The 15454-nt window shown below is 40.3% G+C and overlaps 2 protein-coding genes across 5 annotated transcripts in view; one reads left to right on the forward strand and one right to left on the reverse strand.

Annotated features, from left to right (window-relative positions):
• Positions 1-41: 41 nt before the first annotated feature.
• On the forward strand, positions 42-10166 carry LOC104150295 (peptidyl-prolyl cis-trans isomerase C). The gene is made up of 5 exons (XM_068928379.1): positions 42-215; positions 3771-3884; positions 4373-4466; positions 6010-6194; positions 7461-10166. The coding sequence occupies exons 1-5, from the start codon at positions 90-92 to the stop codon at positions 7587-7589; spliced, it is 648 nt and encodes a 215-aa protein (XP_068784480.1). The 5' UTR covers positions 42-89; the 3' UTR covers positions 7590-10166.
• The window catches only part of LOC138064679 (sorting nexin-24), an 88643-nt gene continuing 82838 nt past the window's right edge, over positions 9650-15454 (reverse strand). For all 4 annotated transcript variants that reach the window (XM_068928381.1, XM_068928380.1, XM_068928383.1 and 1 more), the window contains 2 exons: positions 15092-15156; positions 9650-10684 (listed from right to left, as the gene is read on the reverse strand). In XM_068928381.1, the coding sequence (XP_068784482.1) occupies positions 10614-10684; positions 15092-15156 (136 nt within the window). In that variant the 3' untranslated portion in view covers positions 9650-10613. The remainder of the gene's footprint in view (positions 10685-15091; positions 15157-15454) is intronic.

The following is a 15454-nucleotide window of genomic DNA, read 5'->3' on the forward strand; positions in this document are numbered from 1 at the left end:
GCCCGGCCGCGGCTGCCCCTCCCCCGCCCGCCACATGGCGCGGGCGGAGCCGCCGGGCCGCGCGCAGGCGCAGCGCTCGCCTCAGCGCCATGGGCGGCGGCGGGGGGCCGCGGCCGGCCGCGCTGCTCGGTGCCCTCGCTTGCCTCTGCCTCCTGGCCGGGACCGCGGCGGCCGCGGGGGGCTTCAAGAAGAGGGGACCCAGCGTGACAGCCAAGGTGACTGGGAGGGGGCCGGCGCGGGGTTTGAACCGTTGCGGCGCGCGGCCTCTCGGCAGGCGCCTCCGGCCGCCGCGGGCCCCCCGCTTGCGGAAGGGACGTTGCGGCTTCAGGACTCGTGAGTGTCGCCCTGCCGTGCGGTGCCGCCGCAGCGCGTTTGGGGTCGTTTCGTGGCGTTTGCGGCGAGCCCGCCCGTCTGTTCTGCTTTGGTTTGGTCGTCAGCCCGGCTGTGTTTCTTCGCTCGCGCGGTGGTGGTCCTCTCCTTTCCCGAGAAACTCGCGTCGTCTCCCTGCTGCCTCGTTTTCCACCGCCCGGTTCATACCCAGCCACGGCAGGCTTAAAAACCCGGCTGGCGCCTCGCGCCTCCGTCCGCGCCCGAGGTCGCCCGTCGGCTGCCGCCTCCCCGAGCGCGCCGCGTCGAAAGCTGTAGGCCGCAGATAACCCTGGCTCGGGTTCGCGGCCCCCTTCGCGATGCAGGAAGGGACGCGCCAGGTGACGGTGGGCGAAGCTGCCCCACGGACGGACGGACGGGCCGCACCACGCAGCGGCCGCCACCGGCTGGGACGCGCCGGCTGGACCAGGGCGCCTGGTTATCGTAAGGTGGCGGCGTTCCTACCCTGGCAGGATGTTTGGCAACATCCACGCTGCAGTTTTTGGGCAAGGAGCCATCCCAAAGTAGCCTGTTCCAGCCGTGGGTAAAGTAGGGCTTAGATGTTTCCACCTGCACGTATCTTTCCCGCTCGCTTTGAGAAAGACTGCGGTGGTGCTGGCGAAAAACGGAAAAGGGCAGGGGCAGATGCCACAGCTTCTTGGACTGAAGCCTGTGTGTGCACCTCTGAATTTCATTGCCACCGATGGACCTTCAGTCCAGGAATTTAACTTGTTGTTTTACGTCTTATGTGCTTGGGCCTCCAGTCGTCTCCTAGCAGTGTGATCCACCGTTTAGTTGTGCAGACCTTCTGCCTCGTGATTTCATGTTATGCCCACCTCTGCTTCTTACGTTGTGGGAAACGGTGAATTACTGCTCCCGCTTTTCCTTCACCAAGCCACTCGTAGCTTTGCAGCTCTGGTCACATCATTTCGGTTTTCTCTCCTCCAAGGTGCATGGTTTTATTTAATCTTTCCTCGTATGGAAGGCGTTCCATGTCTCTGAACATCCTCGTTGCCCTTTTCTGCACCTTTTTTGGGTCTGTTTTTTCATTCTGAGATGGAGAAGCCAGATTTGCATGCAATGCTCAGGGTGTGATTGCACAGTGGAGACGTATACTGTTGCATAATTATGTCTGTCTTTTGTTGCCCTCCCTTTCTAATAATTTCTAACATCCAGTTTCTTGTTCTGACCTTCATGAGCAGCGAGTCAAACTTTTCATTAAACTGCACCAGGTGACTCCACATGTCGTTTCTGTGTGGTAGCTTATTTAGGACCCCTCACTGTAGATGCAAAGTCTTTTTTCCATATACAGTACTTTGTACATCTGGACTTCGTTTATTTGGTTGCTAAGAATCATGAGATCTTTCTTTCACAATCAACTTTTTTTCTGTCCCAATAATTGAATACTATTGGGCAATTTTTTCATTTTGTTGTAAACCTGCTCGTACAATTTATGTACGAATGTGTTCACCAGAACCAACCTCTATTACTGGTGGACCCTATTTCATTTCAATCATGAAATAATTATTGCACATTGTAAATAAGATTAAATGTTTATATAATAATTAATTTTCTTTAATAACTTTTGGTGAAGAATCTGACCAGAAATTTTTGGAAATTCAAGACTGCTATGTTGACCAGCTCGTTAGTAGCTACATGCTGATTGCCTTTTCAGAGAACTTTAAAAGAATTGCTTAAAATAAGATGGCTTTTCTTGGCAAAAATGACACCTAGGCCTACCGTATTTCTCTGTAGGATTTCCTGGCCAGAAATATGCACAGACATGTTATGTAGTGCGTAATGAGGAAGCGCAGCGCTTTCCAAAAGCGCCGATCATGTAGCACAGGTATGTGGAGTGCTAACGGGGCCAAGAACTTACTGTTTGTTCCCAAATGCAGAATAGGCCCAAGCACGGCCGTTTAGAAATGCTGCGCGCTCTGCTTAGGTGCATAGCTCTGCCCCGCGTGGGGCGTTCTGCTTGGGTTAGGTTTCCCCTGTGTGACGGACTGGATCTCTCTCTGCTCCGTAAAAGTGTTTGATGTTACTACCTGGGAGTATTGCAGAGTAGCCCCAGTTGCATTGCCAGAGGTTCACGTATCACAGGTGGTCCTGCCTAGACCAGAAGAAGATGCGTTTAGAAAGCCTAGGCATATAGTAGCCCTTGCCTAGATAGGCCTGGCTGCAAAATTCAGGGAGGTACGTCTATAAACACATTAAGAAACTAGTGAGAACTTGGTCTTTATACTTCAGGAGCCACACATTGAAGTAGGTTGTCTGGTGCCAAGTGCCAAGGAAATGGATGAGGTGTATCAAAAGGAATTCTGTTTTCTTTATATATCATTGTAAAGTTATCCAGAAGTTCAGCAGTCAAAACCACATGGAAGATCAAGAGTTGGCAGAAACGTTCAACAAGAGAGTGTGAACGAGACATTCACAGTAGCGAGAGACTGTGGTCCTTTATTACCATTATTGGGCTAATTTCGTAGAGTTGTAGACAGGTGATATTTGGTTGAGTGCCACAAGGAACGAGAAATAGCACATCATGGGACTAGGCATTGCTGAGTCCTAGAAGTTTTAATAGTCTTTATGTAACTTTTTCTGAACTTCAGAATGCCTCATTTCCTGAAGCTGCTCCTAACTTCAGTAATCATTAGAACATTTTTGCATGGTCAAATATGCGTTGATCTGTTCTGAACTATATTCAGACGCTTTTTAACTCATTTGTCTTTCAAGTATTCTTTTTAGTGACGCCTATGTTGAAGCTTTTGGGCAATGAGCTGTCTAACGCAGCCTGGTTATTTCTTGGGGCAGTTCTGAATTCATATTTAGGAAAGCAACTCCTCGCTTTAGCAGTAAGGTTTTATTCCCATTGTTTGACAATTTAATGAAATCTAGGCTTTCGTGTATAGTTAATCATCACATGCACCCTAATGCCTAGAACAGTGAAGATTAAGAGTGGATAGCAAACTAGCTTTTTGGGGAAGCGTCTGTACTATAGTTCTTTGAAATCAGTCATGACACTGGAATAGCAGCATTGCTCTTCCTTACTTTTCGTATTTCATCTTTTTCATACAATTTCCATACAGTGCCTGCTAAACACATGCATATCTGGAAAAAAGCTTCTTGAACCTTACCTACAAACTTGTGATATAGCAGTTCCACTGAGCCCTTGAAGAGGATAAGAATCAAAATGTATAATCACCAAGTCTCACAGGGTATTCTCCATGATCTGAAGTCGGTAGCTCTGAGAAGATTTTTCTTAAACAGCACTCTTGGCAATCGAAGGATTCGATTAACGTAGACCAGCCAAAGGCTGTTTCTTACCGTTTTACGCTTTCAAAAGCTTGGCCTTTTTGTTGCGCTCATATTTGTATCACTTTTGTTTTCTTCACAAAAACGTCCAGGTGTTCTTTGACGTGAAGATTGGAGACAGAGATGTTGGCAGAATTGTAATTGGATTGTTTGGAAAAGTTGTCCCAAAGACAGTGGAGAACTTCATTGTGCTGGCAACTGGAGAAGTATGTCTGTGGTTTTCTTTCACTGTGTACTCAAGGTTGGGCTGGGAAGTAAATATTTGTTAAATGCTGTTTCAAGTATGAAATATCTGTCTTAATTCAGTGGAATCAGTGAGGGAGAGCGCCATCCCAGAGGCTGTGCTGTCTTGCCTGTATCCCTAAAAGCCTTGCAGCTGTAGTCCCAAATTGTGAATATGGGAAGTTGGACGTCACCACCTCAGTCTACCCCTAGCTCGCAGATCTAGCAGGCAGAAGTACTGTGTATCAGTGTACCACTCAAAGGAAGATACCTGCTTTTTTCACCTGAATAACACCTGTGGCAGCGCAGCCCAGCTGCGTTCCCCTACGTTTCAGTTTAGTTTCCTGTCAGTGTTTGTCTCAGGTTGCGGAATATTCTTTGCAACCTGACCGTTCACAGCATGTGCCTGTCCCCATGTGACTGTGTAGAACTAGATGTTATATTCACTTAAAGAATTATTTCCTTTTCTTAGAGAGGATATGGATACAAAGGAAGTAAATTTCATCGTGTCATCAAAGACTTCATGATTCAAGGAGGGGACTTTACAGTTGGAGATGGATCAGGAGGTAACATGCTCCATATCTTCCAGCTTCCCTTTCTGTTACGCCTTTGAATGCTTACGGAAAAGCGGCGAAACGGCATTTCCTCTCTTTCTTTCACATAAAATAAATGAAGAAGACATTCATCGCGTCGAGAACGGTTCTAAGCGTCTTGGCACGTTAGCTGCAAATATTTGCATTATCAGATTATATGTATGCTTAGGGCTTCCCCTGTCCTCAGTTTTTGCAGATCTTTTTTGTCCATCTCCGCTCTGGCTGTGCGCTTCTGCTCCTTCCCTGTGGTACCCGTTGCATCTGTACATGAACTAATTTGAGTCACCCAGCAGAAAACTAATCTGCAAGGAAACGGCGACGTGCGTGGAGGGAAGGCAAAGGGGGGTGGGTACAGGCTCTCCTCTCTCTCTCTTTGGCTCACCCAGCTGGGTGGAACTCTCCGAAACATCCTAACAGAAGGAATTTCAAAATTAGAAAATGAAGGTAGTGCCCTTCCCCTTTTTTCTCTTAATAAATTGAAAACCATAAACTTACTTACCTTTGGGTCGCTCCTCTTTACCTGCGTTCTGGCCATTTATGTCGCTTCTCTCTCTTGAACTTCCAGAAAACCAGTTCAGCCAGTAGGCCCTTTGGAGGGCAATCCCAGTGCCGCATCTCTTGCATTGCATGCGTTCTGGCTTCTCATTTCTTCTCTTCCTTTTTGACCGCGTTCAAGCGCTATGATTTGCACTTTCTGTATACAATGTTAGCAGCTTCCCCACCGGGACAGAACAGAAAACACACGCGTTCCTTTTCCTTGCAATTTGAACAATGGGGAGGGCTAAAACACTAAAGAGACAGTTTAGCATTAAACGTAGGCAGTGTTTGTTTGCCTGCTAATACTGTTTATTGGGATAGTATCTGGCAGTGTGTTGGGAACAGTGTCTCACTGTGTTAGGCACTGTACAAATAAAGAATGAGACAGCCTTCTCTTTTCAAAATTATGGTGGTTTAAACATGACTCTAATGTTTTTTCTTCTAAACTATTTTAGGAACATCAAAATCCTTATGTAATATTTATACAATTCCACACTGAGTCTTTTAAGCTAACTTTCATTTGGTCTCTGTATTTCTTAACATGTCTAAAGCAATTTCTTGTACTAGGGAAAAAGGTTATAAAATTAAATATTAAAATTGTCACAAAGCACAAAGTACCTTATTTTAATGGCCATAGTTACCTGATTTAAATTTGCTGAGCAGGACAAAGTATAGTATTGTTTAGTGGTGTATATAAGCATGACTTGTGAAGATACTGAGCTTACTTGTTAAATTCAGAGGCTAAAGGACGAGCAGCTTTAAATATTCTCTCATTAGAGCTGGTGTTTTAGCTTTCCTTTTGCTTTCCTCTACATACAAAGTATTTCTAGTTTTGGATCAGCGATGATGTAGCAGTGATGGTGCTGCATTCATTCAGCCTCTGAATCTTCTCAAGTCCTGAATTTACACTTAATTTTTTCCATTTTTGAACCAAAAAAAAGTATTTATGTTAAGTTTGCTTTCTTATTTTGTGTGATAGGAAGGAGCATCTATGGCAAAAAATTTCCAGATGAGAACTTTAAACTCAAACACTATGGAATTGGATGGGTTAGTATGGCTAATTCTGGCCCAGATACTAATGGATCCCAGTTCTTCATCAGTGTGACAAAGCCTTCCTGGTTAGATGGAAAACATGTGGTATTTGGCAAAGTCCTTGATGGAATGGTAAGTTTAAAAAATAGTGGAAAGATTACTCTAGAAAATCTAGACAAACTTCAGGGCATTATATCTATCTGTGTGGGTGTAATTTATCATGCCATTGTAGTTCAAAACACTGTATTGTTTGTTATCTGATGTGGACGAGGTAGAAAATGTATGCAAAGTGCTTAAACTGGAACTGAAATGGCAAGTGGTGACTGCAGAAATAGAAACTTAAATCATCCCTTTGGCTTTCAGATGTCTTATTGTAAACCGTTAACTGTCAAAGTCAACACTGACACCTTTACATACTACAAATTGGATAAATTCAGGTCCCTCCTTCACTAACCCCGTTAAGCATGAAATAATTGTATTTCCACAAGCTAAAATCTAATTTTTTAACGTGCTAGTTTTGGGTAATGCTGTCACACTGTTTGGGCTTTTAGAAGGTGTGAATGTGAAGTATACAAACATATATATTTGGATCTGTTTAAAAAGAAAAAAAGATTTATAACCAGCAACCTCAGAACGTATAGCTGCAAAACTGATCAAATGCCTGCCTGCTTGCAATGGACAAAGAGAATTTCCGTTTAAGAAATGGTCCTTCCTGCTGACTATACTTCTGCTAATCTGGTTTTCCCTTTAACTTACTCCACTAATCTCTTTTGAAATGAATGGGGAAAACATGACCTGTTGCATTAATCAAATCTATGTGGAGTTTGAAAACCTCATCAACCCCCCCCCCCCAATATTGAATTCAATTCTCGTCAGCTACAATAAAACTGAAAAAAGGAGAGTTTTAGAGTTTTAGGCCAGAGGTATATTAATGGGCAAATAACTAAAGCCAGATACTGAAGAGCATGGTGCCCACCCTTAACATCTGGGCATAGGTTATATGAGAGTAACAGGAGTCATCAGATTTTTATAAGCACAATTATGCTATATGTTCAGAAAAAAAATTACTGCTCATCCTTTATTTCTGGATTCAGTTGCAGCTCATTGAACCCAGGCAGACCGTGTGTGATAGGTCAATCCTTTGAAAGGATATTTTCAATTTTCCCTTTCTAACGTTTTTGCTAACTGGAAGTTTTTATAGAAGGGCACAGAGCCTTCGGTGTTGGCGCTGTCAGCTGTGTGTGGGTTGCAGAATGGTACATGGCAAAGGTTTTTGTTCAGAAGTTGCTTAAAAATAAATAAATACTGCTAAAAGCATTTAGTTAGTCACCTGGTATGGAATTTCAGCCACTGGAGATTACTTGGCTAAACTGAACTTTTTTTTTTTTTAAAAAACAGTCTGTAGTGCACTCGATAGAGCTTCAGCAGACAGATGAACACGATCGCCCTCTTCAAGACTGCGTGATAGTGAACAGTGGCAAAATAGCTGTAAAGGAACCATTTGTAGTTGAAGTAGGTGACTGGTGAGACCAACAACCACAATGGGAAATAAAATGTAATCATTTTTCTTTCAGGCCTAAGTTTTTGACTGATCTCAATTATCCGTTAACTTTTCTCCTCAAACTTTTCTCCTCAAAACAGATGAGGCTATACGTAAACAATACTTGACATTTGCCAAATATATAAAATTGTGGCAATTTCTATAACAATTGCATGGAAGCTTTACTCCTTGAAATTCAAGGTACATCCCACTAAATCCTAGAACTTGCAGAAAAATTCTTTCATGAAAAATTTCAAAATATTTCTATTTTTTCAAGGGTTTGAAATGGAGTCATTTTGTTTTCTTTAGAAATTTTACAGTATTTGTTACTGTCATTTTATTTGAAAACATTATTTTCCAGTGAGAATATTTTGCACAATTCTTGTTAAAAATATTGAAAAAATAGAATTTGATTTCAAATTCAAAATACTTAATAAAGAGCTGCTTTTTTTGCAAAAGGCCTTTTTTCTAATCTCAGTTGATTCAATAAATGATGCTTTCCAAGAAATAAAAGAGCAGGGGTGGTAAATCTCTCTAATCATCTTGATGTGTCAGATAAAAGTCCCTACTATCTTTTGAAAAAAAGATTGTATTCAGATACAATACTGTAATCAAGATAGAGCAGCTTAGTTTATTGTTAAATAAAATCGTTGGTTAGAAACTGATTAAAAAAGCCCTTGTTTACAGCACAATGGATTTTATAACTCATAACTAATCATGCCATCTAAGATACAGCTCCAAAACTGTAACTAACTAAAAGTTTTGCTGTATGTTGGAGATGCAGCTTTAAGTTCATTGTTTCTGTAATGCTTCTTAAAAACCCTTAACCTCGCACCTTAATTGGTAGCTTTTAAACAATTCAGTATAAGATAGCACTTGGACAGCTGCATAACATTTCTTTAAACAAGTTAATATTTTCCAGGAAAGAGAGATGTGGATTTTTTTTCCCTTGAGTTTGCATTGTTTTAAAATTTAAGCTAGAAGAGACAATACCTAGCCCTGGTAAAGGATTCACCTACCTGCAAACTGGTACCATGACGCTTACCTTTTAAGTGGATGGTGTCCTGAAGCTCATGTGAGATAGCCAGCCTTTGAGGGCTGTGGGGGAAGCGAGCACTGCAGGGGCAGGGGGGGCCCAATCACCCAGCCCACAGCTTCTAAATACCTGCTGCCCCACCCCAAGGTAACAGGAGAACACTGGGAGCAGGGATGTACCTGGGGTCCTGCACCCTAACGTGTGATTTGTAGTTGCAGTGCTGTTTCTGCTAGTTCACCATCCACAGCCCCAGAGCCTCTTCTGAAGGTAAGTACTGACACTTTTTGCAAAGACCTGTGAAAGGATTACCCTCCTTTTCAAAGAGAGTGCCAGAGGAGTGGAGAAAGCCTCTGAATTTGCCTAGTACTAGGCAAGCACGCTTCTATTTTACCCCTGTTCAGGTTGTGCTGCGCGTTTTTTTTTTTTTTTTTCCTCCCTACTAACTGTTCAAAGTAAAAAGTCACAAAAAAGCTGCACTGACAAGCAGTGTTTGGAAGTAAGAGCACAAATGCTTCCTTATCCCTCATCCAAATAGCTTTGCACTAGTAGTTAAAAACATTTTACTGGAGGTTGATCCCTCAGACAGTAGAGAAAGTTCTACCACCTGAACAGGGGCTCTAATCACAGTTGTACCTTTCAAGTCAGTCCCAACTTTTCATCATCTCCAAGTAGCTTTAAAACAGATTACAATAGTCAGCAGGAGGCAACCTTTGCTTCTCCAGGATCTGATTTGTGTTAGTGCCTAGCTTTGCCATTTTTGTTATCATGTGACATTCCCTTCCTCTGTTTAACGCAATGAATTACCGGCTGTGCAGCTACACTGAAAAATGGGGTTTTTTCCCCTCCCCCAAGACATACAATGTTATAAATCTTGAGCTAGCATGGTGTTGAGAGTTTTAAATGAGCAGACAGCCAAGTATTTTCTCAGGCTTCACGTGGAGACGTGAGTACCACCTCTGATGGAACAAGCTCTGAGAAATGTCTTATTTGAATAGATATGCACAAAGTACATTCATGTTCTAGTAATTTATTTTGTAATGTCCAGTAACACGCACAAATTTCCAGTTAAATCTGAACAAATATATATATATACACACATTTTAGTTTGTTATTTTACTACTTAATCATATTCTGGCTTCAGCTTACCACAAAGTCGTATGCACTGATTCATAAAATGTTAAGATATGGAATACAGTCTGTGAGTTGACTCAAAAGAGTAAACATACATACAGATTAGATGTCATAACTGAATGAGATTCATAAATGCCATGTAAAATCTTCTGGTAGTTAAAATCCTTTAGACTGAAATCTAGACAATTTCCTGGAAGGGAGCTACATATTTCAAAATGTATAAGCATGTTTTCTAATAGAAACTCTACATATACATGCATTGGCTCTGTTCCAACCTAATATTAAGGAGCTATTAAGGAGTTTTAAAATAACTTAAGAAAAATGAACAAAATACTTTTAAGTTACTTTCAATTTCTTCTTGCTTTTAAAATTAATTTTTTTTTTTTTTTTTTTTTTTTGCAATCTCACACATACTCTCTTCAGTGCCAGCACTTTTAATCCATCCACTGCCAGCAATGGGGGATGTGCTGGGAAAAATCCTGATGCAAAAAAGGTTTAGTGTAACTTATGATAGAAATCCAGACATATTTAGTAAAACTTTCAATTCTTTTCAAAGTTTAGTGTAATTCAGTGTATGACTTTCAGCTTTTAGTGTTAAATAGTTAGAGCATGTCTATATAATACAAAGTTTAAATAACTTCAATACTGTTGTTTCCATATCTTTTTTTAAAAAGCAGCAGTTATGACATTGATTTTATTTAAAAAGATATAATGCTTGAACTTAATCTGAGGTTGTCCCTCTTGCTTCTGAGCCTAATTATCACATCCCAGAATTTTATTCCCATTAATTCCGTTAGACATGACTTGGAGACTTGCTTCTGCTTCTTCTAACCACATGCCACTTCTACCTGGGCAGTAGATGAGGATAAAATATGCCATGCAGAATGCCTTCTATAACTACATTTGGAAAGTCATCTGAAACAAAAAACAAAAAACAAAAACTTGCTTTCTTATCTACATCAATATGATATAAATGTTTTTGTGGAACTTAACAAGGTAAGGCCTAGTATTATTTAGGTTATTGCATCACTCAACTCTTTATCCGTGTTGGGGATGTGCTATTAGTAATGCTGTTTCAGCACTAAAGCCACTTTAGTATAGCACTGGGCATTGCATGAATGCGCTGCCAGATTTGTAGCTTATTGATTTAAAGGGATGTTCTAATACTTAATGCTGCTAGGCTCCAGCTCTTTATCTGAATCTTTTCTCACAAGGAAGATGGATTACACTGGCAATTCAATTTCTAACAAAATCTCAATACACTTGAAGGAATTCCAAGATTGCTACTGGGAATACTTCAGAGCTGTTTTTCCATTGTGGTTTACAGCAGTGTTTAGACTGAGCAGACTTGAGGATGCCTATACCATCAGAGATGATTTTTTGAGATAGGAAAATTTTAGGCTGTCTAATCAACATAAAATGTCACATTCGTTACATAAAGTCATCCTATAATATCTGAAGGAGAAAAAACACTATATTCTTACCACAGATGTAGCAGAAACTGACACTTCATGTTAAATTTACCATGAAAGGATTACCCAACGAAAAGACAATAACAGATCCGCACAGAGGAAAGGCAGGATGTACATTACTGAAGTGAAAACATTTTTTCAAATGCACCAACTCCTGTCTTCTTAATGAAGGGTTTACTTTAATCACTGGGCATTAAGAGTAAGAATTTCTGATCTTATCTTACGATCTTAAAATAGCCAAAGAAATAGGTTTGCCTAGAAGATGTATTGGAATAAACAGACTGTATCTCACACAGAACTTCCCACTCCAGTCAAACCTTTCCTTCAGCTACCAGCCTACAGGATAGTCAAAAAAAAGTGAGATGCAACTTCCATTAAAATCATAAGATACTTCATCAAGTAGATTACCTAATACAGCTGGGAATTAGTTTTTTGCCCCTAGTCCTTCTGCTAAAATCACTTGGAAGGTAAAAACATTGAGCAATAAGTAGCTCAAGGCTCAAAAAGAAAAAATTCTTATTAGCTTACAGGTGTTAAAACTAGCAAGTATTAATAAGGTGATTCTACGGTATTAAAGATTTTACAAACAGAGAGCTTTTATGGATGTTATTATGACTGAATCTTTACCACAAACAATACATGCATAATTCTCCCCAATTTCTGATAGTTAAGTCATCATTATAAATTACTCATTAATGTTTTGAATCCAGTAATGATTTCTAAAGTCCTGCAAGCTCAGCTAACCCAAATCGCTCTGCTAGACTAACCCTATGCTGTTGTCATTTATGGTATTAAAAATACGCTTTGTAAGAGCAATCTGATGGTTTCATGCTAAATTAAATGCTAAAGTTTCGGAAACCTGTTTTTACTGGTTCTTCTATAACACACAGGACAAACAGTAAATATAGGAAAATGAATATTGATAAAAAATGTACAACTTTACAGGATCCGATTTACTGTGAGGCTTTGTTGCTTAAAAAATCAAGCATAACAATTTAAGTTTAATGTACAAATGCACTGAAACAGTCTCACATATCCCCTACGTGGCTTAAAGAATCTCCAGAACAATTTTCAACCAACCGACGGGAAATCTGAGATTCCATTGTTCAACTTCTGAGGCATCATTTTAGATTTTTCCTTCATTTTTCTTCAAAATAGGATGTAATTGGTCTTTTGCACTTTATTCCAAAAGTGGCTACCTTACACAAAAAAGATGTGTTCAAGTGCACAGCTGTTACAAAAAAAGTGAGTCTGAAAAATAAAATTTGTAACTGTAAATGTTATTTTTAAAAAATTCTGTTGCAACCCAACAATGCTAAAATAATAGCAGCACAGCATTTCATGAAGACAAGTAACAGTATGATGAGGAAAAAAGTTTAATCGAGTATTATGTCCCAGAAACAGCTTTTTTTTTCCCCCCTCATTACAAAGCTCACAATTACACAATATCCTATTTTATTGGAAAATGTTAACATAGGTATTCCTGTGTCCAGGAGAGACTAACTCCACTTCTGATCTAAACGGCTGTCATAATTCAACTTCTTCAAAGAATAAATGCAGTGAATGGTTATTTGATAACAGACATGTATTTTTGATCATAGTTTGAACAACCATGACTGCTTTTTAAAAAGAAATCAGAATCTATCAAAGTCTATCAGAGACAATTTTAGAAAGCTCATTTATGTTTTCTCTGTGCTGTAAACTGAAAAAGCAGCAAAATTTAAGCCAATGGTAAAATGCTAAAATTCAAGCCGTTGTAGAAGTTTTGTTTCTTTATAACCAAACTGAGCCAACATAGAATAATCTCTATACTTACGGCTTAATTTTTCCCCCTCTTTTTTTTTTTTTTTGACTAAAACTCACATTCTAGTTTATGTTGATTCCTAAAAGAGTTAAAAAAACTTGTAAGTGACTGTTTTTTTAGGGTCTTCTGAACACAAGGAAGAATATTCACCTGCTGTATGAAATTCTAAAGACTAGATGTCAAAGCTAAAAAAAAAAAAGCTTTAGCAAAGGCCTGAAAAGCCCTGTTTCAGATACCATTAATGAAGATTATTTAATATTTAAACATGTCACGTATTACATATGGCATTTATCCTTGATCCAAAGCAAAGCACTACTTAAAAGGAGCAGTTACAAAATTCATTATAAAGATTCTAATGAATTCAATAAAAGGAGGTTTAGCCATGCTCAGAGTACACATCAGGGGAGAAAAATACTGTCGCAGAACTGCCAAATCTTGAAAAGAAGTCCTACAGTGAAACCTTACGTGTGGGCTGGAAACTTTAAGCGGCATCTTCGTGTTTCAGGCTAACTGTACGTAAAATCCATGTTGTCTCTCTCAGAAATAGTATGAAGTGAAATGATGTTGACCATTTACACCCTACTCTGAAGGGATCCAAGTTTATAATTAAAAGGGGTGAGCGAGACACACAATGTTGCTAACTCTAAATATGAGCATCACAGCATGGTGCAAACTTTCAGAAAGAAGTAACTGCATGAGTGCACCTCCATCAGTTCTGTAGTTTGGGTCAGCAGTGACCTTGTGAGCTGACTCTTCTCAGCATCTCCGCACACTGGGCTTCAGTGTTTTGCCCTCCAGCCTCAAACAGACATTCAGCCAGCCGGCCAGATTAGAGCTAGTCCAAAGTGAAAAACCGAGCAAACAAACAAAAACCTGGAACGTATCTAGTGTGGACCTTGGTGATGCAGGACCTCTGCACCGACTGTTTCGCTCCAGACCTGAGACTTCAAGTTCAGTAGGACTCCAGGCCTCACTCCTGTTGGGCCATGCTACTTGCTACAGCTGCAAGAGAGACTAACCTTCTCAAAATACATGATCACAGTCCCTGTGGCTTTGAAGAAAAGCTTAAAAACCTGGAGGAAGTACATGTCACTGGCTCAGAAACTATAAGCAAACACTTGTCCTTTCCCCAAATTACTCTTCAAAGTGCCATGATTTTCAAGGCAGCTCAAGAACCTGACTCTTGATTTCAACCCATAGCAAAAACCCACATTTAAGAGTCTCAGTTTACAGTTCTGGGAGAAAATTCTCCCATGGAATTGTATTCAGACATATAAAAAAAAAAAAACCTAAAAACAAATACACTTTTAACATAAAATGCAGTAGAAATAACAGTTCTATCAGGTAAAATGACAAATCCAGGTAAAAAGCACTACTAGAAATGATATTTTTTTCTCCACATATTTAATTCTAGAAAGAAGATAGAGAATAAGCTCTCTGAATTAATAATGCAAAGAAAGAACTTTTTTTTAAAAAAAGAAAAAAGTTGATAATAAGCTATTTCAAACACTCCTTTGAAGCATGTATTAAAAGATGAAGGCTAACATAAATGTCCAGTGAACACATCAATTATACTTAAAGTATACATTCTTTTTTTCCTAAAGCGCTCTAGAGGTTATAAACGATAAGAAATAGTAATAATCCAAACAGAAATACAAACATGCTCGCAGTAGATCGACTGGTGTTTAGGGAAAAAGCACTTACAAAGGACTGGGCCTCTCAGTTCAAATGCTTCAGGCAAAACAGCCCAAAGGGTCAAAAAAGAAAAAAAAAAAAAAAAAAAAGAGCAACGTTCTTAGTCTTTTGATTGGAAATCTCAGTAGATTTGACTGAGAAAACAACTGGGGGAAAAATTCCATCCTTTTATAACTCATCCATCTCACTTCAGGTTTTAACAGTCTCCTACGAAAGAACTATTGCTTTATTGGCAGGTTATTAGATTTTGGACTGGCATCATTTAACTAGGCCTGTATTAATAATAACGTGGTTTATGTGGTGCAGGGTCAGAAGAGTTAAGCGCTGTTAACAGATGACAGGTTTGATTACCGTTGGCTTTAGGCAAGACATATGGATCCCTTAGGAACAGCAGCACAGGCTGGTGGGACAGTTTGCTGGAAAGGTCAAGAACAGGGATGTCAGTATCAAGGGACAGTAAACAGAATATTCTACAAACTAGCTTTGATAAAGCGAGGTGATCAAGCTGCTCGAGAGCAATGTCAGTGCATTTCGGCATGCCGGGGCTGTCAAGAAGAGCAGACCCCATTTCCGGGGAGCAACGCTTGCTGTTCCTCATCACAACGCGAGGCCATCAATGTGAAATCTGAGGTGACTGCATCGCGTCCTGGAGAGGCGGCCTGCAGCCAGCTCTGAGTCTTCCTCACCCCCATCTGCACTGCAGTACTCAGTGTA

The sequence above is a fragment of the Struthio camelus genome, chromosome Z (genome assembly GCF_040807025.1).
Source record: "Struthio camelus isolate bStrCam1 chromosome Z, bStrCam1.hap1, whole genome shotgun sequence".
NCBI classification, from domain to species: domain Eukaryota; kingdom Metazoa; phylum Chordata; class Aves; order Struthioniformes; family Struthionidae; genus Struthio; species Struthio camelus.

Excerpts from the sequence above, each read along its gene's own strand:
- LOC104150295 (XM_068928379.1), top strand. The coding sequence starts at position 90 with ATGGGCGGCGGCGGGGGGCCGCGGCCGGCCGCGCTGCTCGGTGCCCTC. Across the intron at positions 216-3,770 it reads GACCCAGCGTGACAGCCAAG|GTGTTCTTTGACGTGAAGAT; the intron begins GTGACTGGGAGG and ends AAAAACGTCCAG. Across the intron at positions 4,467-6,009 it reads AGTTGGAGATGGATCAGGAG|GAAGGAGCATCTATGGCAAA; the intron begins GTAACATGCTCC and ends TTTGTGTGATAG.